This window comes from Fundulus heteroclitus, chromosome 2 (assembly GCF_011125445.2).
Source record: "Fundulus heteroclitus isolate FHET01 chromosome 2, MU-UCD_Fhet_4.1, whole genome shotgun sequence".
Classification (NCBI taxonomy): Eukaryota; Metazoa; Chordata; class Actinopteri; order Cyprinodontiformes; family Fundulidae; genus Fundulus; species Fundulus heteroclitus.
In genome coordinates, this window is record NC_046362.1 from 1199386 (window position 1) to 1223384 (window position 23999).

A 23999-nucleotide genomic window follows, 5' to 3' on the forward strand; every position below is an offset into this window, starting at 1 on the left:
GTGTGAACTTAAACAAAGTTTCCTTTTATGCCTTCTAGGAACATTAAACCAAAACTACTGGGCCAAGAAGTTCCCTTTATGCAGCAGTGCCAAGCAGTCTCCCATCAACATCAACGAGAATCTGGCTCCAGTGAAACTGCAGTATCAGAAGCTTAAATTTGATGGTTGGGAGAGCCTGACAACTGACAGCACAACCATCAAGAATGACGGCAAGACTGGTATGAGCAACACAATTATACTCAATGGGATGTGTGCCGTTTGTTAAATACGCATCTACAGGTATTAGTTGGATACATAAGCCATTTATATACTGTATATTTACTATTTTATCTCATCAAATGCATAACAAACTATAACATACGCTACCACAAAGTTTGTGGTAGCGTATGTTATAGTTTAATTAAAGCAAACAAAAACCATTGGTCTAATGTCCCAAAAGGTGTGCTCATTATAAATACTACACCAAGCATCCCAGAAAGAACACAATACCCACAGTGAAACATTGTTGTGTTGGCATCATGATTTAGGATTCCTTTTCTGCAGATAGAACCGGGGTTTTCATGGGGGCCATTGGAATTATTTTCAGTTCTCAGTACCAGTCAGCTCTGACCCTAAACCTTCAGTAGTCTGCTAGAACACTGATTTCATATTTGTGCAACACACTAAGTTCAGTATGAAGCTAAACCAGTGATGTCATTGCAAACCAGTGACGGCTTGCCATTACATCGAAAAAGAGATTTTCCATTTTGAAATCGACCATTAAAAATTAAACATTGAAAAGTCAACTGTTGAAGAATCAAACTTTGAAAAATCAACCATTGAAAAGTGAAACATTGTTAGAAAGTAAAGATTTATGACGATATTGTCATTTTATGCTGCAGCTTTTATTCACTGCAGAGTTCCTTCAGCTGTGACGTCACAACAAGCTGGCACTGTTTTGCCGTTGGAGAGTGGGGATAAATTGAAGGCTCCTTCACGGGCCTTCTGATCAGAATATCATCATAAGTTTTTACTTTCTAACACTATTTGACTTGTCGATGTTTGGAAAATCAAAAAATAAAATTTTTCAAATCCAAATCTCTTTTTTAATGTCATTGAAAGCTGTCACTGGTTTAGCTCCATAGAGTCCAAGCATACAGTGCAGCAACTACACTCAAAAAATAAATACAATTTCGGAATGACCCTGCCAGCGTCCAGAACTAAATTTTAAAAAAGATGCTTGGGGACTTGAATAGAATAGAATTCAATCTTATTGTCATTGCACTGTCAAGCAACGAAATGTGGTATCTGCTTTTAACCCATCCCCTAGGGGAGCAGTGGGCTGCCACTGTGCGGCGCCCGGGGAGCAATGTGGGGTTAAGGGTCTTGCTCAGGGACCCAGAGTGCCAGCACTGGAGATCGAACCGGGTACTTGCATCCTTCTCTGAGTGCAAGGGCGCTGCTCTAACCACTAGGCCAGCACTCCCTGGGGGAGGGCTGGGGTCAATAGATTTTCTCTTAACCTGGCGCATAGAATGGGAGGCTGATGGACTGTTACCAAATAAGACAGAATCCTTTAATTTAACTAAAAGCAGCTTTGACAAAATATAAGTTTAGGTGTTTATTTTCATTTTTTTAACTTTTCGTATTTCTCAACTCACCAATTTGTTTTTCAGATAAACTGTATGTATTAAAAATAGAAATAAAATGAGGTAATGTGGAGGCATTTATGATCCATTACAAATGAAACTGTTTCCTAAATTGGTACTTAACAGTTTTTTGTCAATGATTGTTAGATATTTATGGCTCTACTTTAGAGATTCATAAGTATAATGTAATTCCAGAGAGGGATATACATTTCTGCTTTTTAAGGCAAAATATGAGAAAAAATTTATTTTTGCTACTTTGCTCAACCATTCTTTTATAACTTTTTAAAAGTCTAAATACATTTTTTTGTTTAAATTTAGAAACTTTTATTGAGCACTGGTACATCAAAGGTATCTAAATATGGATTTTGAGCACACAGTTTTCTCCCTAATGGAAAATGGACTCTAGAACATGAACTCAACTGCATCAGCCTCACACATACCACATGCAGGTGACATCTTTGTCTTTTCTGTCAGTGGCAATCAACGTGGATGGAGAGTTCTATGTCAGTGGAGGAGGTCTAAGGTCAAAGTTCAAAGTGGGTCGCATAACCTTCCACTGGGGGCGCTGCAATGCCTCTTCAGAGGGTTCAGAGCATAGTCTGGAAGGAGTCAAATATCCTTTAGAGGTAAGATGTTATTTATAAAGAGTGGCCATGTCCTGAGTTACAGATTGTACACATAGTGGCAGTGTATCATGGCCTGAATTAGCGTCACATCTACTGTTTATGGTAGTGGTCATTTATTTAAGTTTCCTGTCAATTGTGAAACAGTTTTCTATAAAAGTATGCACTAATAATAACAATTGTGGATTAGTCCATTTAACACAGGGCTGCTGGTGGGATTCTATGTGTCTGAATTTTAAAATGTATTTTCTTCTTCTCATGGACATTTTTGTCAGAACTAAATGTTTTTAAACATTTTGTGTCTGTTAAAAATTCTTAATCTTTTCACATACGGCAAGGTTCAAATAAGAAACAGAAACCATCTCTAGCAGTCTGTTAATATTCCTGCAAATAAACTGTTGATGTTGAAGAAGCATGGCTAGAATCTTTGTGTACATGTTTAATCAATATAAGGCAGCTTTACAGCCTGTTAAAATGACCTGGAGAAGAGAGTCACTCTGTCTGAGGATTTTATGCTTTAAGTAAATATTTCCGGTGTATAAAGTGTTCTTGGCTCTTCGCATACCTATCTGGTTTGAAAACCTGAACACAACAGTTGGGGTTTAAAAGAAACAATTATAATTCCAGTAATAACTCACTATTTGAACAGGATTTGCTTTTCTCCTTTAGATGCAGATCTATTGTTATGAGGCTCATCAGTTTGACTCTTTAGATGAAACCATCCAGGCCAGGGGGAGAATCACAGCATTAGCTGTATTCTTTGAGGTATGTATGGAAGTGTTGCATATAAAGATAGATGATTACACTGAAATAGTTTTTTGATGAGTCTCACTGTAAGTGTGACAGTATGGCTCCTTCCTGGACTTAGAGGGAGTCGTGGAGGAGCTGACAGCTGAGAGAGTCAATTTTTCCAGGTTTTATGATTGATGTGTAATCTTAACACTTTGATACACTTAAGGAGCACTATAAATAATATTCAGAATTGTTATCAATGTTATTCCATCCATCCATCCATTTTCTCTACCTCCTTATCCATGCACGGTCGTGGGGGGCTGGTGCCTATCTCCTGCAGTCAATGGGGGGCAGACAAGGGTAAAACCTGGACAGATCTATTTATGTTCTTTTTTTTTTAAAGTTATTATTATTATTACCTCCAATGACCGGAGGGAGGTTCTCAGGGCTGGTGAAGCTCCGCTTAGCTGTTGTATTTGACATGGCCACCGTCAATGATAAACAGGGTTATATCTGATTTGTCAGCTGTAATATTTTCTTAATAAACTCAGACACAAAATAAAAGTTTTCTCTTCTGTTGTGCAGAACTTCTGCTTTCTTTGTTTTCAATAATGATTAATGTCTCTAAGAAAAAGTTTAATTGAAGAAGTTCTCTATTCATTGAAAATTATTTTGTGCATCCTGGCAGACACATTTCTTTGTTCTCTCCTTTCCCCTTTTCCTCCTCTGTATTTGCCCTGTTACTGCTTCTATCAATCTTTTTGGAGCCTCTTTTTACATATCATCCGTATTGTAAATTATGGATCTGGTCATGTGGATTCTTAACACAGTTGATCAAATTTTATCAACAAGAAGAATTTGCGAAGGAGAGCCCTCGTAACATTTGCAGCTGGACACACAGTGGACTCCTAAGAGGATTGTGTGTCTGTCAATTTTGTCGGTTGAGGATGTTGAAAATGCATACAAAATTGGATTTATGTCAACAGTATTTCTGCTTTATGGGGTTGGCCGTTACCTGGAGTATTGAGAAATTCAGAAAACGTTGGCAACTGTTTCGGCCCATGTCAAGGCTGCTTGAACTATGTGAGTGATATGTTGTGCAATCAACACTGAGACTGAAATGCTGTGTAAGCAGAACTGCTGGCCAGCTTTGGCTCCTGAACTTGCTGATGGGATGGAATAGAACTTGGAGAAGTTGGTAGCTCGGCTTTGGCAGGACGAGCACAAATTTGGCTGTTTGGAATCACCATCTGAGAAGAACCAGTAAGACTTTAAGGCAGATTTCTTATTTTCTCTTGGATGTTATGTAAACAAGACACTGTGACATCTGTGACCCGGAACAGAGTGCTACTGAACTGCCCAATAATGTTCCATCACTATCAATATCTATGGCTGCAAGGACTATCTGTCACAGTTCACAGACTTACACTATCATGCTCACACACACACACACACACACACACACACACACACACACACACACACACACACATAAATACACTAACACACATGCACACACACTGCTTTCTATTTAAGTAGTGTTCTCTCTGCCCGCCTCTCTGCCTGCTCGGACGCTTTTTTCTCTGCTCCCTGCTTGCTTGCATTTTCCTGCCTTTTACTTTTTATCTCCTTTTTATCTCTTAACCAAAACCACAGAAAGTTGAATTTATTTATTTAATTATTTTATTTTACTTATTTTTTTATTTTGATTTTGAAAAGATGCCTACCTTCACCACAATGGACTTTCACAAGCTTTTACAGAAGATAGCTGTTATGGAACTGAAAATCTGTCGCCCCGAAGTGAATTATGATGTAAACGCCGCCCATGGAAATGAAACAACCCTGCCTGTGATTCCGAACGGTGACCACCAGCCCAGCGACTCAGCGAACAAACAGTTCCCTGAGGAAAATGAGAATCCCTGGACCACTCTGGGTGCAAGACCAAAGGATCAACGAACCCCCACACCTAGACAAAGAAAACTGGCCGAGACTACAGAGAGATGTCACAACAAATGATAGGAGTAAACCTGCTGGAAATGTTGGAATCGTGTTATTAAACAGATTTGCTCCGCTCCAAAATGTGACCCAGGAGGATCATGACATCAATCAGAGGTATGTCAACAATTTTCGCTCTAAGCTATCAGAGAAAAGACATGCCAGAGGGCCAAGGACCCTGATATTATTTAATGGATTTGTAAGTGGGATTAAACGTTTCTGTAACAAGAAAAACACAGAGGTGTTGATTTATAACGATAGAAACTGTGGCCTGGTGTCTGAGGAATCAGACATCCTTCAAAGGATCTTGAAAGAATGCCCGACCTGGTACAACCCATAATACAAGCTGAAGCCCTGGGCGACGTCAACCGGATAAGAAAATCAGAAGTATTGAAAGAGGATTACATTCGTCTGTTGAACTTAGTTGATGGCCTTAATGTCAAGGTGTTTCTCAGCAGCCCGCATGTGCCCATTAATTGTGGAGATGAGATTTTTTCCAGAGTTCTGATGCTAAACAAATGGCTGGAAAAAACATGCAAACAAACAACTGTAACCTTCATAGACAATCTAAACATCTTTTGGGAGAGGAGACATCTGTTTAGCAGAAATGGTTTCTCTCTAAATAGGTCAAGTGCAAAACGGCTGATTTCAAACATCTTCTATTCTGTGAACCATGCACCATCAACTTTGTCCCAAAACAAAGCTCAACCAGTGCCAAAACAAATGATAAGCCCAGTACAGCCCGAACAAGCCAAGATAAAGATGGCCAGAAAGATGACACAGAAAGAGGCTATGTCAGAACTACGGGAGGATTCATCCCAGATCTCAGCAGGACAAACAGAGGACCAAGAACCTCCATCGTCACGAACACCGGTCCAGACTGCACCCACCTCCCCTTCTTCTCCACGAAGCTTAGAAGTTCCTTATCTGGAATTTTCTCACAACATGAACAAAGTATTTAAGATTGGCCTACAGTTGACATCCTCTCCACATAGCCATTCTGCTGTGACTAAACCAGCACTTTGCAGTGGCCGCAGAGCCCCAGATCCTCCTCCTCTAAGTATCACAGAACATTGTGCTACTGAGGAACTCCAAATTACTTCGCTGTGATACAGATTGGGCCCTGGTCGCACGTTTATCAGACATGACAGTTTCCAGCATCAGCCTGGGCCTTTTGCTGGAGATTATGGAATATCTGTGATGGTACGTAGGAGAAATAAGAAAAACAAAAGGATAAACAGGAACAAATACTTAAGTCATAAACTGTCAGATGCAACCTGTCACAGAGACATCATCAACCACTAAGTCATATAAACTGGGTTTATTAAACATTAGATCTCTGTCGTGAAAAACCCTTTTAATTAATGACTTCGTTATTGACAATAATCTTGATGTTATGTTTTTAACAGAAACATGGTTACATGAATCTAATGAAGCAGCCATTCTGTTGGAGTCAACTCCTCCCAACTACAATTTTTTTTGTGAGAGCAGACAGCAAAGGAAAGGTGGAGGAGTGGCAACATTGTTTAATGATTCACTAAAGTGTAAAAAGGTGTTTTTGGGAAAATTCGACTCTTTTGAACATTTGGCTCCCCAGGTAAAGAGCGCGGTACAAACTATGTTTCTGAATGTTTACAGGCCTCCTAAGTCCACATCAAACTTTTTTAAAGATTTTAGTGACCTCCTGTCTGTGATATGTGTTGATTATGACTGTTTAATTATTGTGGGAGACTTCAACTTTCACGTTGACAACCCTGAAGACAGAAGTGCAAAAGAACTGTGTGACACACTTAGAAACGTTGGTTTAACTCAACATGTTAAACAGCCAACACACAAACGGGGACATATTTTAGACCTGATCATCACTATAGGTCTAAAGATTTCTAAGGTCAATGTAACTGATGTTGCCCTATCTGATAATTTTTCTGTTTCCTTTGAAAGCATAATTTCCAGTGACTCATTTAGCTAAAGGGACATCGTAAGAAAACACACCTTTAAGGACAATGCCACGGAAACTTTTATTCAAGCTTACTCTGATACTTCCACCTTGGGCTGCAACTCAGTAGATGAGCTAGTAGATAACTTTCATTCTAAAGTCTCAGACATCATTGACTGCATTGCTCCAGTTAAAGTGAAAGTTCTTTCCGGGAAGAAAAAATCTCCTTGGAGAAATGCTCCTGCAGTTAGAGGTGAAAAAAGGGAGTGTTGAAAAGCTGAACGCAGGTGGAGAAAGAACAGACTTCACCTTCACTATGACATCTATAAAGAGAGACTTTACAGATATAACTTACAATTGAAAAATGCAAGGGAATCTTTCTTTTCTGAGATCATCAAGAAAAACATTAATAATGCTCGTGTCCTATTTGCCACAGTCGACAGGTTAACAAATCCTCATGTGTCCATGACTTCCGAACTCCACTCCACCAGGGCCTGCAATGAATTTGCTAACTTCTTTACTGAGAAAATCCTAAAAATTAGTGGATCACTTTGTACTTCCATATCAACACCAGAACCAAAGCTGTATTTAGCTGGAACTTTTTCTGACAAAATGTCCCAAATAAACCAAATAAACAGCCAAATAAACCACAAAAGCTTAGAGCAGATCATTCAGCAGCTAAGTTCCTCCTCCTGCTGCCTTGATGTTCTACCCAAAGCTTTCTTTAAGAAAGTTTTGCCTGTCATAGTGTCTGAGTTGACTCAGATAATAAACACGTCCCTTCTGTCAGGTGTTTTCCCCCAGTCCTTAAAAACAGCAATTATCAAACCACTGCTGAAAAGAACAATTTAGAGAAACTTCTATTCCAGAACTACAGGCCCATCTCAAACCTCCCCTCTATCAGTAAGATTATTGAAAAGCTGTGTTTCAACAATTAAACACCTTCTTAACAACGACCAGCCGCTTTGGCATTTTCCAGTCTGGCTTCCGTGCTCACCACAGTACAGAGACCGCCCTTATCAAGGTGTTTAATGACATACATATAAATACAGACTGTGGAAGAACCACCGTGCTGGTTCTATTGGACCTCAGTGCAGCATTCGATACTGTCAATCACTCTATTCTGTTAGAACGCCTGGAGAACTGGGTCGGCCTCTCTGGTACAGCTCTCAACTAGTTTAAATCCTACTTAAAGAACAGGGAATCTTTTGTATCAGTAGGTAACTTTACATCAAAGACGACAAAAATCACATGTGGGGTTCCCCAAGGGTCCATCCTGGGTCCCCTCCTCTTCAATGTCTACATGCTCCCTCTTGCTCAGATAATAAAAAACAATAACATCAGCTACCATAACTATGCAGACGGCACACAGCTTTACATCACCATGTCACCAGGTGACTATGAACCAGTTCAGGCACTGAGTAAATGCCTAGAAGAAATCAATGCCTGGATGTGCCAAAACTTTCTTCAATTGAGTAAAAACAAAACAGAAGTAATAATCTTTGGACCAATAGAGGAGAGATCAAAAGTTAGCACACAGCTTCAGTCGCTTCAGCTAGAAACCACTGATCAGGCCCGAAACCTGGGAGTAGTGACGGACTCAGACCTGAACCTCCAAAAGCATCTAAAGACAATTACAAGGTCGGCTTTCTATCACCTGAGGAACATTTCCAGGATTCAAGGACTAATGTCTCAGAAGGATCTGGAAAAACTAATCCATGCATTCATCATTAGTCGAATTGATTACTGCAATGGTGTTTTCACAAGTCTGCCTAAAAAGTGGATCAGACAGCTGCAGCTGATCCAGAACGCTGCTGCCCGCGTCCTCACTAAGACGAAGAAAGTAGAGCACATAACCCCAGTTCTAAAGTCATTACATTGGCTCCCTGTATCTCAGAGAATAGACTTTAAAATACTTCTGTTAGTTTATAAATCCCTGAATGGCTTAGCACCAAAAAACATCACAGACTTGTTAGCAGTGTATCAATCCTCCAGACCACTAAGGTCTTCTGGCTCCAGCCTACTCTGCATACCTAGAACACCAACCAAACATGGAGAAGCAGCATTTAGTTCCTATGCTTCACTTATCTGGAACAAACTTCCAGAAAACTGTAAAAGTGCGGAAAGCCTGAGTGCTTTTAAATCAAGATTAAAAACACATTTGTTTAGGATTGCCTTTGACTGTTCTAGTTAAACTGTTTTACTGTTTTTAATATTCTTTTTTGTTTCTACATTTTATTCCTACTTGCTTTTATTCTGTTTTATTTTCCTATATTTTAATCATGTAAAGCATTTTGCATTGTCTCTGTACTGCATTGTGCTATATAAATAAATTTGCCTTGTCTTGCCTTACCTTAAGCTGTAGCTCAAAAAGGTCAGATCAGAGACTTTAGGTTGTAGCTTTAAGGATTTTGTTAATGTTTGAAAAGAAACAATTAAGCTTTCAATGTTAGTGATGAAACATGTTCCAGTGAAACAATGAAAAAAATAAGTTATCCTAGTTGTAGCTTTAGAAACGTTGGACAAATTTACTTTAGATGAGAAACCCCCAAGGATTTACCCAGTTTATTTCTTATTATGCATATAAATAATTAAGTACTGTGATTCTATGCTTTCTGTATATTTGTTAATGTATGAAAGAAGTCTATTCAAAGATTTACTTCACTTATTCCGTTGTTAATTATTATTATTTGTCTTTTCCTATGTAATATTTCCATCTGTAATGTTTTTTCTGTTCATGTACAGCACTTTGATGGTCTTGTTACTCAAAAGGCTATATAAATAAACTTGCCTTGCTTTGAAATGGGCAATACAAATTAACTACAAATTAAGCTTACTCAAGGCTTACTCATTTAAATGGGGAGGACCAAATCAGTTTTGCACGTCTTATCCACCGCAAATGCAATCTTTGTAGATCAGCCACAACACGGCCACTTATTGCTGTTTTTTTTGCCCTTATATGGAATCATTGAAAATCAGGCCCTTAGTGTAGACAACAGCAACACCCCCTATTGCAGTGATTCCTATAATTAAGAGTATTTAAAAAGCTTGGCACTGCGGGAAGTGACAAGACTACATTTCTAAAGTGAACAAAACATTATGATGTAACATAACTTGAAAGTGCAGTGTTACTAATTAAGATCGACGGCATTTTGAAGTATGTGAATAAAATAAAGAACAAGTTATGCATCACGGCTTGATTTTACTATCTACGTTTTACTTCACATAAATAGATCAATCTTCAGATGCTTATTTTCTGCTTTGTACAGACAACCACTGAGGATAACATGAACTATGCTCCCATCATAGATGGCATCAACAGCGTGAGCAGATATGGTATAATATTGTCTTTTGTTTCCTTACTTTTTTCTCAGCCCTTTACTTTGGCATTTCTTTCATGATTTTTCTCAATCACTGTTTAGGAAAGGGTGCAGAGGTATCACCATTTACCCTGCTAGGTCTCCTGCCAAACTCCACAGAGAAATACTTCATTTACAATGGATCCCTGACCACACCGCCCTGCAGCGAGACTGTCGAGTGGATTGTTTTCAAGAACAAGGTGGTCATTTCTGACGAACAGGTAAGAATTCAGCTGTCAGTAGTAGCTATTAAAATACTAACCTTTACTGTGAAAAAGTAAAATGTAGTTCTCTTTGCAGAGGGATTTTTTTTTTTTTTTACATTTTTATTTTTACTTCACATGTAGTATTCCAGTTACAGGAACAAGTGGTGTCAACACAACTGAATGGCAGCATTACAGTCAGTTGTCACAGCTCCATGCTATCAAAAAGACCATAAGACACAGGATTCCTTTTAGAAGCATGAGCAGCACTTGATGAAGTGTCATAGGCGTCTGACAGGTTGGAGTCAGTGCTATCACAATTGCCTAGGGCCCGAGCTGAAGGGCCCCCCCCCCCCCCTTGCCCAAAGATGGTACAGTTGTTCACAGTAATAGTTGTAAAAGTAGACAATGTTACAGTAAAACAAACTAATAAAGCACATATTACTCCCTTGCAATTCTACAATGGGCCCTTTTAGGGCCTCCATGTAACTATTGAAGTGGCCAAATACAACAACCATCCACTGAGTGCACCGAAGTGACCAACATAATCGCGCTACAACCTTAAGTGAGGTCTTATCACTGTGCTGTGACAGCGGTCTGGCTGTGCCAGACAGCGGCACAGCAGAAAGCGGAAAACCTGAACACAGGAGTGCACATAGCCTTCAGGGTTTTCAAAAACACAACGTAAAAAGGTTAAAAATTAAAAACATAAACAAGACAGTGCTAAATCAACTACTCTCAAATGTCTGCCTTGGCACTTGATATGTGATGTTAGCTTGTGTACTATTGCTCTTTAAACAACATAACGCTGACACCTAGTAGAAAACAGAGTAGTGCTATTAGTACAGACACTTCATTTGACCTGTTTATATAACTTTATCTCAAGATATAGGCTATTGTTAGTGTGGTGACTGACCATATTTTATAATAAATTATATAAATGTAAAAGCTGCCACGCATATATGATTAAACTAATTAGTGGTACATTTGACCTAACCAAATAAGACATGGATGAAATAAAAAAATAAAACATATGAAATACATATAAACCATAGTTTAGTACTAGCTTTTTATATTAATAATTCAAAAATATAATTTAAAAAAGTCACTTTTATCAAGTGATATGGTTTGCAGTAGGATCTATGCTCACAGGCAACATTTTCCTTTTCATTACGTATTCCACTAAAAACATCTTGTGGAAAAACATATCAAACTTATAGAGTTATATTTCAGATCATCCATGTCACTTGCCACAAAAGAGGCTCCAAGGACTGACTGTAAAATTCACAGGTCTTTAGACATGGACGATGTGGTAGCTGCTTTTGTCCCAGCTAATGTTCACAAACTTCTCTAGAACTTGATTTTGGTCTTATTTGTTTGTTTTCAACGAACTTGTTCTGGAACAGATATTGTCTGAGATAGTGAATGCTTAGAAATGTTTTATAATCACAACATATCTGTTCATATTTATCCATCAATCCATTATCTATACCCGCTTATTGGTGCAGGGTTGTGGGGGTATGAGAGGGCTTGTGTCTATCTCCAGTAATCATTGGATGAGAGTGGAGGTCAGTTACAGGGCATATTTATATTTACGTTCTCTAATTATAGTGCTGTAAATGACAAATAACGTGTATAATAATAACAATAGTTAATTGCTTTTCATATCCTGATTATTTTTGCATGACTCTGGTTGATATGTCCTTAGTTGAAACTGGGATGTAGCATAGGCCCCCACGACATCAAGAAACAGCTTTGGTTGGATCCAGGGGGTAAATATGACAAATGAAAGTAAAGTAAAACATTTTTGAATCTAAAAAAAACAAGCTGATATTCTTAGACTGACCAAATGTGGAGTTAAAGTTACTTCTCCTTTCATAATGTCCATGCTAGAGTATAAAGCTCACTGTCACAGTAAAAGCAAGCCTATCACAGAAAGAGGGGCCCAGTCATGTGAAAGAATTAGGACATCACATTAAATATTCAGTTCTCTATTAAGAAATGTCGACACATTAGATATCAGATGGAATTTTTGTTATCTCTGAAAAAGAAAGGGATTGTATTTCAGGTACATAAACACTTCTACTTGTTTTTCTCATTAAACAAAAGTAATCAACAAAAATGTGTTTGATAGCTGAGCAAAAACATCAGACACTCTGAGTAATAGCTAGTGTTATCCCTTCCAGATATGATAACTTCAGGGAGATGCTTCTTGTAACCATCTACCATCTCTGACATCGGTCTGAGGACAGTTAGCCCCACTCCTCACTTTCTGTCATGAGATGACTGGGGGTTTATTGGTCATGATGCCTCTTTCAGTTTAGCCCACAGCATCTCAATGACATTGGCTTGGTACATTCCATGAAAGTTAAACCTGTGAAGCCTATTTCAGGTTCTACAGACATGCACTTTCATATCAACGGTAGCGAGAATCCGCTGTAGGCCCCATGGTGACATTTTTGGATGTCTAGACATTTTTTTTAGCATTTTGTTGTTGTTCAGGTTGAACTTTTTTGGTCAGACCTGGACATGTTGGCCATGAATGTGCTCTACTTGTAGACCATTTTCTGTACAGTGGAATGGCTGATTTCAGATTCAGTTTTATGCAGGCTCTCGTAGGATGTTCTAATATATTTTTCATGACTTTTTATAAAATCCTTGACTCAAATAAAGTAAAATTATAAATCAGCAATTTATTGTTTCGCCGCTCATATGCAAGTGTGTGTATGTGCATTAATATCCACTAAAAGAGTGCAGTTAGATGCTGCAACGAGATGGAGAACTGCATTTTGCTTGTTGGTGCAATAAAGTGGGAGGTCCCTGGTTAAAAAGAAAAATTTGAAGCCCAATCATAGTCATGTACCCTAAACAACATTGGTTCACAGAGTTGAAAAGGGGAATTATCATACCACAATACAAGAAAAACACCTGTGCGGGTGAGGCCAAGAGAAAGCTGTGAAGACATCAGAGTGAGTGTGCGTGAAAGCTATGCCTAGGCAGACCTTACATAAACCGCACATTGTCACACAAAACTCTTTCAGGATATTTAAGCTAAGGAAACATGCTCATAGACACACAGGAAAACTCAAAACAACTAGAAGCTTAGCAACAGAATGGTATCCAGCAGGTTGTTTTTATTGTTTTGGATATGTATTCAAACAAAGATGGATTCACACAAGTACAATATGCTAGACTTTAAAATTACGGATGTAACTTTGTTTAGCTGAACTTAATTTGTCTCGTGCAACTTGTACTCTGGCTGCTTTAATGTTGCTTTGAAGTCGTGCAACGCGTTCTGACTGGTTTACATTCCAGTCAACTCAGTCTGTCAGAGCTTAATGATTTTCAGTGGAGGTTTGCTCTGTTGTTAAGAATGTGGTCTTTTGTATGACGGATGAATCCGTGACTCACCTAATGCAGGTATGGACACAGACTCATGGTTAAAAGATTATCTTCAATAATATGTGTGTCTCCCCAATGCCTGCTAGCTTTTAAAGGGGACATATCATGCTTTTTACTGTCTTCCTTTTCACACTGAAATCATTCAGTTGGGGTCTATATAAAGTGGAACTGCAATGGTTTGGTCTTAATTTGTAGTTGTTAGTGCCCTACATCCCTTGTTTTGTCCCTGTTCTGAGGTGTGTCTTAGAGCGGCTTGTTTTGTTGCGTACTCTTTAAATCTGAAGGAGGCAGCTCACTTCCTACTCTCCTCCAGGTCACAGTGCATTCCACTCCACCCCTTTTGGCCATTTTTGTAGTACACTGGAGGATGGTATAATGAATTATGTGGGTTAATACACCCAACAACTGAATATATCCACAAATCCACCTGTACCGTCAGCATCCTTCAACTTGGACCAAAGAGAAAACTGAATGGCATGACAATTATGACCCAATCAGAATCTAAAGATATCCACACACACCTGGACAGGCTACACTCAAACTTTCTGTTCTCCTACAGACTCCAACCACACAACACAATGTGGATATTGCACAATATATCCCCTTTAATGTTGGAAGAGGAAGAACTGCTGTGCCCAGTTTTTTTTTTACCTTGTAGAGTATTTATTTGAAATGGTATAATCTGGGGTAGGGAAATACCTACCTCTTTTATTTCTAACATTAGGACATAGTGAAAAGACCACCCTAATCTGTCACAGCAGATAAACAGCAACATATGACATAACACACTGGCTCCATATTTAAGTGACAACAGCAGCAAAATAAGTAAAACTCATATTTGAATGGCATTTAGAACCACCTAAATGTCATTCAACTTTGTTGTCCTGTTGGAACATGAACCACCACCTTAGTACCATATTTTTTCAGGCTAACAGGTTTTCTTCCAGATTTGACCTGGACTTGACTATAACTACCAGCCAATTAACTCCGACTACATTCATGATGCTTCCACCACCATGTTTCACAGTGCAGGCGTTGTGTTCAGGATCATTGTCGTGTTGCATGAATATCTCCAATTTGCAAGTTTGAGGATAGCTCCTGTTAGTTTTGTCTACTTGCAGATGTTTCTTGTTTGTCTTTACAGGTTTTCCCATGGTGCCCCTAAAAGAAAGTTTTTGCAGCAGCTGGTTTTTGGGTTCTGTAATTTTTGTCTTTTCTTTGTGTTTCTTTCCTTTCTCTCTTTCTCTTAATCCATATTTGTTATTCTTCATCTTCTTCTTCTTCTTCTCTTCCTCTGCAATGTTTGGCATCAGTTTGTACTTTATGATTTAACTGGAATTAAATAAATCGGGAGGAGTTGGGTGTCAAGGTAAAAAATATATATAAAGCCTCCCTTGCTAAAGCAAATGTGTTTGGTGTAACTGTGGCTGCCAGAGCAGAATTCTGCCTGCTATGACCGAGGATATGATGAGGAAAAACACTTGGCCAGATTGAGTCACAATTAAGGTCATGGTAAGGCTGGTTTGTAATTTATCACATTATTCTTTTAACACCTCTGTGGGAGCAACCATTCAGATTGACCTACAGGAGCAGGGGGGGCTTGGCTTCACTTGAAGTCAACAAAGGAAGGACTGGTCTAGATGTTCCTGAGAACGTTTAGTGGCATCAGACGTTTTTACTTTCCTGAGAAATGACTCTAGGTTGAAAATGGCCTAATCACCCTTTCCAGATTGACAGTCTGATGCCTTTCCATACTTGATATGGAGTAAACACACTTCTGAGTAGCCTACACCAAACTCCCTTGATGGATGTCACCTAATCATTGTATCACTTTGATTAGAAGTATCTCACATATCCAATGAAAACAGGAAAGCTGTGCTTTTACACATTGCTTCTACATTAGGGATGAATTTTTCTTATACTTATTTAACTAGTACCTTATACTAAATTCAAATCTATCACAAGTGACTGAGACACCATGTGGACTATGGTTAAGCATTGTTTTGCTCTAATGTTGCGGTTCCTCCTGTTTGCAGCTGGAGATGTTCTGTGAGGTGATGACAATGCAACAGGCTGGATATGTTATGCTCATGGACTACCTGCAGAACAATTACAGGGATCAGCAGGACCAGTTCATGGGTCAGGTGTTCTCCTCCTACACCGGCATTGAAGAGGTCCACACACCAGGTATGTCCAATTCCAATCTGAAAACAGTTATTGCTAAGGCTATTTCAAACAATCGGACTGTTCCTTGGATTTTGATCAGAAGAGTGTTAAGTACGGTGGCCCTGAGGTGCAAAGCGCTACAACTTTAAGGAAAGCACCCCAACATTAATGAAAGCGCTACAACAATAATGAAAGCGCTACAACATTTAGGAAAGCGCTACAACAATAAGAAAAGCACTCCAACATTAACAAAAATATTACAACATTAACAAAAGCACTTCAACATTAACGAAAGCACTCCAACAATAACGAAAGCGCTGCAACATTTAGGAAAGCGCTGCAACATTAACAAACCGGAAGAGGTACGTCCCAGTGGGAGACCTAAGAAATCGCTGATTGGACTACAGCTCGTTTTTACTTTTGAACCGAAAGTTATTCTGGCTTTACTGTGTTTTTTAAAAACATGAATGTTCTCGGTGATCCAAACCGTAAGATGCAGTCTAAAACGCCACTTAGTCTGTTTATAAGTTTCGCTTTTATTAATTATGCCTTTTTTTTTTACTACGTGTGCTGTGTTTCTGTACCTCAACGCTCTGGTCTGCTCCTCTCCCCTCCCTCACCTCGGACCCAGGGGCTTTTATCAGCGGCAGCCTTATCACTACGTTTAATGTCTTTCCACTCCTACCAAAATGTCCTAATTAAAATCAATAGGAGAGTCCGTAGCTGTGTTTCATGCTATTTTCTTTTTAACGACACAGAACCAGTGGCGCTTCGGTGGGCGTGCTGCCTTGGCTTGAATTCAGGTGCGCAAAATTACGTTACATATAATTTAGGTGTGCACTTTTAAGGGTCATTTCAACAAGCTTGTAACATCAGGAGCTTCAGTTCAGACCCAATATTCATTCTCTTCCCTCTAAAGGAGCCCTATACAGGAGCCCTATACCCTGGTGCGCTGCGCGCACCAGGGTAAAATAGAGCAGCTGCGGATCATGCGTAAAGACGCAGCGTGAACGACGCAGCCCTGTATGCTTTAAGGGTTACAGCTGAAAATGTTGGACCTTTTAGGCTTGATCAAACTCCGCCTCATTCACAAATGTGACCAACATGGATAGATTAATGATAAGCTGTAGTTTCATTATCAACTACGATAACATACAATCTGCTTCTGGGGGGGTGGGCGTCTTTACGCATGATCCGCAGCTACTCTATTTTACCCTGGTGCGCTGCGCGCGAGGGATAACAGTGGGGGAAAAGCATAAATAAAGACTGTATAGGGCTCCTTTAGAGGGAAGAGAATGAATATTGGGTCTGAACTGAAGCTCCTGATGTTACAAGCTTGTTGAAATGACCCTTAAAAGTGCACACCTAAATTATATGTAACGTAATTTTGCGCACCTGAATTCAAGCCAAGGCAGCACCTCCACCGAAGCGCCACTGGTTCTGTGTCGTTAAAAAGAAAATAGCATGAAACACAGCTACGGACTCTCCTATTGATTTTAATTAGGACATTTTGGTAGGAGTGGAAAGACATTAAACGTAGTGATAAGGCTGCCGCTGATAAAAGCCCCTGGGTCCGAGGTGAGGGAGGGGAGAGGAGCAGACCAGAGCGTTGAGGTACAGAAACACAGCACACGTAGTTAAAAAAAAAGCATAATTAATAAAAGCGAAACTTATAAACAGACTAAGTGGCGTTTTAGACTGCCTCTTACGGTTTGGATCACCGAGAACATTCATGTTTTTAAAAAACACAGTAAAGCCAGAATAACTTTCGGTTCAAAAGTAAAAACGAGCTGTAGTCCAATCAGCGATTTCTTAGGTCTCCCACTGGGACGTACCTCTTCCGGTTTGTTAATGTTGCAGCGCTTTCCTAAATGTTGCAGCGCTTTCCTAAATGTTGTAGCGCTTTCGTTATTGTTGGAGTGCTTTCGTTAATGTTGAAGTGCTTTTGTTAATGTTGAAGTGATTTTGTTAATGTTGAAGTGCTTTCGTTAATGTTGAAGTGATTTTGTTAATGTTGTAATATTTTTGTTAATGTTGGAGTGCTTTCCTTAAAGTTGGAGTGCTTTTCTTATTGTTGTAGCGCTTTCATTAATGTTGGAGTGCTTTCCTTAAAGTTGTAGCGCTTTGCACCTCAGGGCCACCGTAGTTAAGCTATCTGAATAGTTAAGTCTGCATTCAAGAAGACAACTCTTAGTGAGGACAGAACAATTATTACTACTAATATAATTATTGAATTTCTGTTAGATCAGATCATCATCAAAAGCCATGGATTTCGCACAAACTTTTGTTAAATTTTCTCCTAATGCAGATTATACTATATTTGTAAGGCACAATTTATTCCTTCTTGTAAACGAGAATCAACTTGTTTTGTAAGCACTAGAACAAGGCAACACAAAGTTGAAAAAAATACGTGGATTCCATTCAGTCAGATCAAGTGGTTTTATTGAAATGTGCAGAACCTGCCTTCTAGTGGTCAAACTTGGGCAGTCACCTAAATCAGCTGACCACACTTCATTAGAATACTCTTTGTTACTGACTGTTCTTTTAGTGAGAGAGCTAATAAAGGACATGCATCTCTTGACTATGACATATATGGATACACAGAACAACAAGACAGAAGCTATCGGTAGTGAAAGCAGAGATTTTAGTTCAACTCTGTTGGTCTGTGTTTGCACTGTTTGGGCCTCCCCTTGTGTATTGTAACTGACCCCCTCACCCCTTTTAATCAGTGATAATCCCAGATCTGATTTATCTATGCTGTGCATCAGTGCTAATCTCATCTTTGACCCAGAATCATTCTTAAAAATATAGAGGCTATGTTAACACTTTCCACTCATGATAAAACTGTACCTGGTTGTATAAAATGTACCCACTGGCTGCTGGAAAGTAAATCTGAGCTGTATATAAGTGGAGATCAAGTGTGGAGTAGCCATAAAAGACTTCCTGTGATCAAAGGCTTTAGCAGAAGGGCCCAGTGGAGGATAAAAAAGCTTTAAGTGAGAGAAGCTAATCTACCATTAGCTTAAACAAACTACATACTATTTTGTACTTAGATGAAAGCCAGTCATTCTTTAGGTCACATCTGAACTGATAGCTAATAGCAAATTTTTAGTGCATCTAATAAATATACACTGTTTATTTCCATACTGCCAATTCACCACCAATGTTAAATCAAAGCCCTTTACAAGAAATAAATCATCAAATAATCCAATCACAGACACTTCAGGCTTGTCATCATACTAAAATATCAACCTCAGTAACACTATGAAAACTACTCGAAATGGCTGCTGCAGAAATGTTTAGGAGGTGCTGTGTTCTTTCTAAAAAGAAAAAGAAAGTAAATTAACAGGATAACAGGATTTTATAAAATAGGATTTTATTTTCCTAATTGAATCCAATACATAGTATGTAATTTAGCAGCCATTTAGTAAAACAGTTGAAAATATAGCATTTCCTGCTACTGCTGATATCCTTGATGGTGGTATGTTACTTTCATTTAATAAAACCATTTAGTTTGAGATACAAAAAATAAACATTTTAACAGACAAAACTCAATTAGCTGATTTCTTTACTATAAAACAGACTCATAATGGGACAGTATTCTGGTTATTTCATCTTTCTGTGCCTTTGGAGTTCCGGTTGTTTCGTACACAATAAAGTTGCCTGTTGCTGGATGTTTCCCTGGATCAAAGTGGGGCAGAACCATTGTGGGGCTTTCAATAAGTTTCTTGTATTTAATTGAATTGAATTGCTTTATTGTCCCCCATGGGGGTGTCATGATTTGTCTTTGGATGAACCCGGACACCTCACGCACACACAGAGCTAGTTCTTGATATGAGTTTATTGAACAGAATGAAGGGTTTTGACGAGAGGAACCAGAGTCTTCTATGAACGGAGATGAAGGGTGCAGAAGCTGGCTGACAGGAGGAGTAATGGATGACTGACCGGGAGGAAACTCTGGAGCGGAGGACCTGAAACCGTGAAACCGCTGCGGAACCGGAGACTGTGGAACTGAGTTGCAGAACTTGAGACTGTGGAACTGAGTTGCAGAACTTGAGAGCGTGGAACTGAGTTGCAGAACTTGAGAGCGTGGAAACGAGTTGCAGAACTTGAGAGCGTGGAAACTGAGTTGCAGAACTTGAGAGCGTGGAAACTGAGTCGCAGAACTTGAGAGCGTGGAAACGAGTTGCAGAACTTGAGAGCGTGGAAACGAGTTGCAGAACTTGAGAGCGTGGAAACGAGTTGCAGAACTTGAGACAAGGAACTGAGTTGCAGAACTTGAGAGCTTCCGATGGAGCAGAGCTGAGCAGAGTCTGAGAGAAGTGACTTGAACAGAAACCAAGTAGAAGCAACGTCTTCAGGCTGACTGTAACAAAAACTGAGCTGACACAGAATACAGGCAGAGACTGAGCAGGAGTGAACACTACGGACCAGCGACGAGAGCAGAAAGAGGTGAGTTTAAATAAGGGTGGAACCAGATGGAAGCAGTTGGAGGTTAATTGCAGCCTGTCAGGTGAAACCAATCAGGCTGCGCAGGAAAGAGAGAGAGGGAGAGAGGCTCAGCATGCAGCCTACAAGCTTTTCAGTACAACCTTTTCAGTACAACCTATCAAGAGAACGACAAACATGGGTAGACAGGTTCACTGAGGTCTTGCTGCCCTTTTCAAGGTGCTGTCTTTTTGCAGAATATAGAAAAGAATATATTGGGATGGTTGACAGGGGAAAAGTGCATTTCTCCTACTGTCTCTTATCACTAAGCAGTAGGAGAATGCAGACAAAAACTCTTAGCATAAGAAACCCAACATACACACAACATTATAAGCATAACGTGCACAGCAAGGCAGTGAGTCATGGAGGGGGTGTATTTATTGCTATGTTCATGTAGATGTGTGCGTCAGTGTAGGCCCATAATTGGCTTGTGGCCCCTCCAGCCATAGTCTCGGATGGTATGTTATCAGCAGTTCAGTAGAGCACATGCTGCAGCTCACAGGTGTCATGAACGGGTCCGGGCAGGAGGTAGAGCATCTTCTTTGCATAACATCCAGGAGAGTTTGAGATAAAACCAGCCTCCAAGCCCAGCATCAGGTGCCGAATTCAATAACAACCTCCACCTTGAAGATTATTTTTTCTCAGGCTGTGAATTTTCCATCAGCCTTCAAAGTCATTGCGGGTGCATTTCAGTGGCGAGTCCCAAACAGCCAAATCTGTTGGTCTTTCAGCTGTAAATCGTGCTAGAAACTTCCCCAAGGTCTTTTCCATTTCACCATTGAGTTTACACCACTGCCGGCATCCAATGCTGGGCAAGGATTGTATCTAGCTTGCGGTTTTGCTCGCAAAGCATAACAGTCTGGGTGTGCAATGCTCATTTAAACATCATACATTCCTGGCAGCCTCACCAATACCAGAACTGCTGCCGAGATGTTCCGAATTTGCCGATATAGCAGGTAACTGCCAGCTCCACATCCTCGATGGACAAAATAGACAGACACACCATCCTCCAACTTCCCCAGGAATCTAGGGAGTATCCCGCTGCGTACCTCCCCTCAGTACAGCTTGGTTCCCCTGCCCCTGGTCTTCTCATTGAGAAAATTTGATTGATTATGTTGAGCCACCAGCTGACCAGATCTATGATTTTCAATTCGGATGATTTGCAGAAAAAGGCTCTGCAAGAGTTAAGCAGTAAACAACAAGAGAGCACAAGCAGGATAGTTTCGGAGGAGGAGAAGAGGAGAGGATCAGAGAAGCGTCCACATTCGCTGAAAGCCGGAACCAGATAATGTCAGCTTACGTTGTCTGGCATGTTTCAGATCGCTGTACCTTACTGACATTTTTAAAGGTATACTATGCAACCGGGGTTGATTTTCCAGCGAGGCTCCCTCCAGAGGGCGAAAGTAAAAGTGATAAGTCATAAAGATGCTCAGCTGTTCTGGTTTCTCCGTCAAGCCAGGCGTGGTTGTTTTGAGCTTAGCAGACAGGCGAACGCAATGAAAAGTGGAAAAAACGGCAGTACAAAAAATGACTATCACAGTGAAAGTATGAACATCAGGGTTTCCCGCAGCGCTATCTTGGCGAGGCGGCCGTCTCGCCAAACTCACGCTACCTGTATGATAGATTGACTGTATGTGGATTTTAGGTGGCTGCAATCACTTCAGGGTGTTGGGTCAGAACACTGTAGGGATGTTCAGGTGCTCGCAGAAATAAGAGGTGGAATCCTTTAATGCAGTTCAGTTAGTTTATCTGCATTTAAGTATCTGAAGATACAAGAGGTTCATGGGTGTAACTGAGTGTGTGTGGTTTGGTTCTGTGGACGCACACACCGCAGATCCCCGAGCAATTTCCGCTCCGTATTGAATGCTGCGCATGTGGTGCGTTCAATGACCGTGGTCAGCGTAGGCATTTGCAGTTGCGGGGATTATCTTTTGTACAGCCGCCCCCAAATTTGTCATGCAAATTTGACAGATAGAATGCTTCTCTAAACGTCTTCAGGCAGAGCAGGTAGCTTGATGAGCCATGCCACTGGACGAGTATAGGTCCGATCCTTTACTTGGACAACTGCAGTCCTAATACGACCATCAGCACCAGGTATGACGGTTTTCACTGTTCCTACTTGCCAGAGAGCTCTTGGAGTTTGTTGGTCAACAATGAGAACCACAGTTCCAATTGTAATGTCCTCCTTCTCGGTCTGCCATTTCTGGCGAGCTTGTAAAGTGGGCAGGAAGTGCCTTATGAAGTGTCTCCAGAAATGGTCTGCTAGAACTTGCGTGTGTCTCCATCTCTTGCGACTGAGTAGCTCTGATTCTGGGTAGACCACTTGCGGAAGAGAGCAGTCTGGCCGCCCTATCAACAATGAGTTGGGGGTGACAGGATCCGGGTCCGCAATGTCCGTAGAGACGTAACCCAAAGGTCTGGAATTTAGAATGCTCTCTACCTCAATCAGGACAGTCGTCAGCACCTCTTTTGACACGGTTTGAGCTCCCAGTGTGGTGCGCAGGGCTGCTTTCACAGATCGCACCTCTCTTTCCCCTGAACCACCAAAGTGGGGAGCATTAGGAGGATTGAAGCAGAATCGGATTTTTTCTGCCGCCAGTTGTTTTCTGAGAGCGGGTTCCATAGCTTTGAACGCTTCATGCAGCTCTTTACTTCCACCCTTAAAATTACTGCCTTGATCTGAAAGTAGCTCAAAGGGCTTCCCTCGACGAGCTATAAACCGTCGGAGCGTCATCAGGAAGGAATCGACATTCATGTTTGGCACGAGATCTAGGTGGACTGCTCGAGTTGTGAGACACTTGAAAAGGACAGCCTGTCTCTTCTCACTAAGTCGTCCTACTTTGATGAGCATAGGTCCGAAACAGTCCACACCAGTGGAGTAGAAAGCAGGTCGGAAAATCCTCAAACTTGACGGAGGCAAACCTTCCATTTTCGGTATGTCGGGTTGACCTCTCCATTTCTTACACTCCGGACAATTGTGCTGATGTCTTCTCACTGCTTCTCTACCCCTCAGTATCCAGTACTTCCTGCAAAGTTCTGCAAAGACACGTTCGGTGCCAGGATGATGCAGCTGTGCATCACAGTGCTGAATTAGGAGCTTTGTGACTGGGTGAGAGGGGTCTAAAAGTATCGGATGTAGAACTTCAGAGCTCAGGCCCTCACACCTGCGAAGTCTACCTCCCACTCTGATCATGTCACAAGACTTGTCGTACTCAGGAGCGAGGGTAAGTAGTCGGCTACTGGATGGGATAGCCTTTCCTGCCTTCAGTAGTGTGAACTCACATGGAAAGCTCTCTGCCTGGGCATGTCTCAACATGGCCAGTTCTGCCCTTTGGAAATCATCAGCAGTAGGATGGTCATTGATAGAGGCCGCCCCATGCAGGGACCGCGTGGTGTCTTTCAGGAAGTCCTGATAAGTGCTGAACTGTTGGATGTCAGGTATTGGTGGACTGATTAACCCAATCGAC

The 23999-nt window shown here is 40.6% G+C and overlaps 1 protein-coding gene across 7 annotated transcripts in view; it reads left to right on the plus strand.

Annotated features, from left to right (window-relative positions):
* Positions 1-23999, plus strand: part of ptprz1a (protein tyrosine phosphatase receptor type Z1a) — a 176175-nt gene that overhangs the window by 64380 nt on the left and 87796 nt on the right. For all 7 annotated transcript variants that reach the window (XM_021322753.2, XM_021322752.2, XM_012874937.3 and 4 more), the window contains exons 3-8: positions 39-218; positions 2103-2254; positions 2921-3016; positions 10184-10250; positions 10337-10494; positions 15915-16065. In XM_021322753.2, the coding sequence (XP_021178428.2) occupies positions 39-218; positions 2103-2254; positions 2921-3016; positions 10184-10250; positions 10337-10494; positions 15915-16065 (804 nt within the window). The remainder of the gene's footprint in view (positions 1-38; positions 219-2102; positions 2255-2920; positions 3017-10183; positions 10251-10336; positions 10495-15914; positions 16066-23999) is intronic.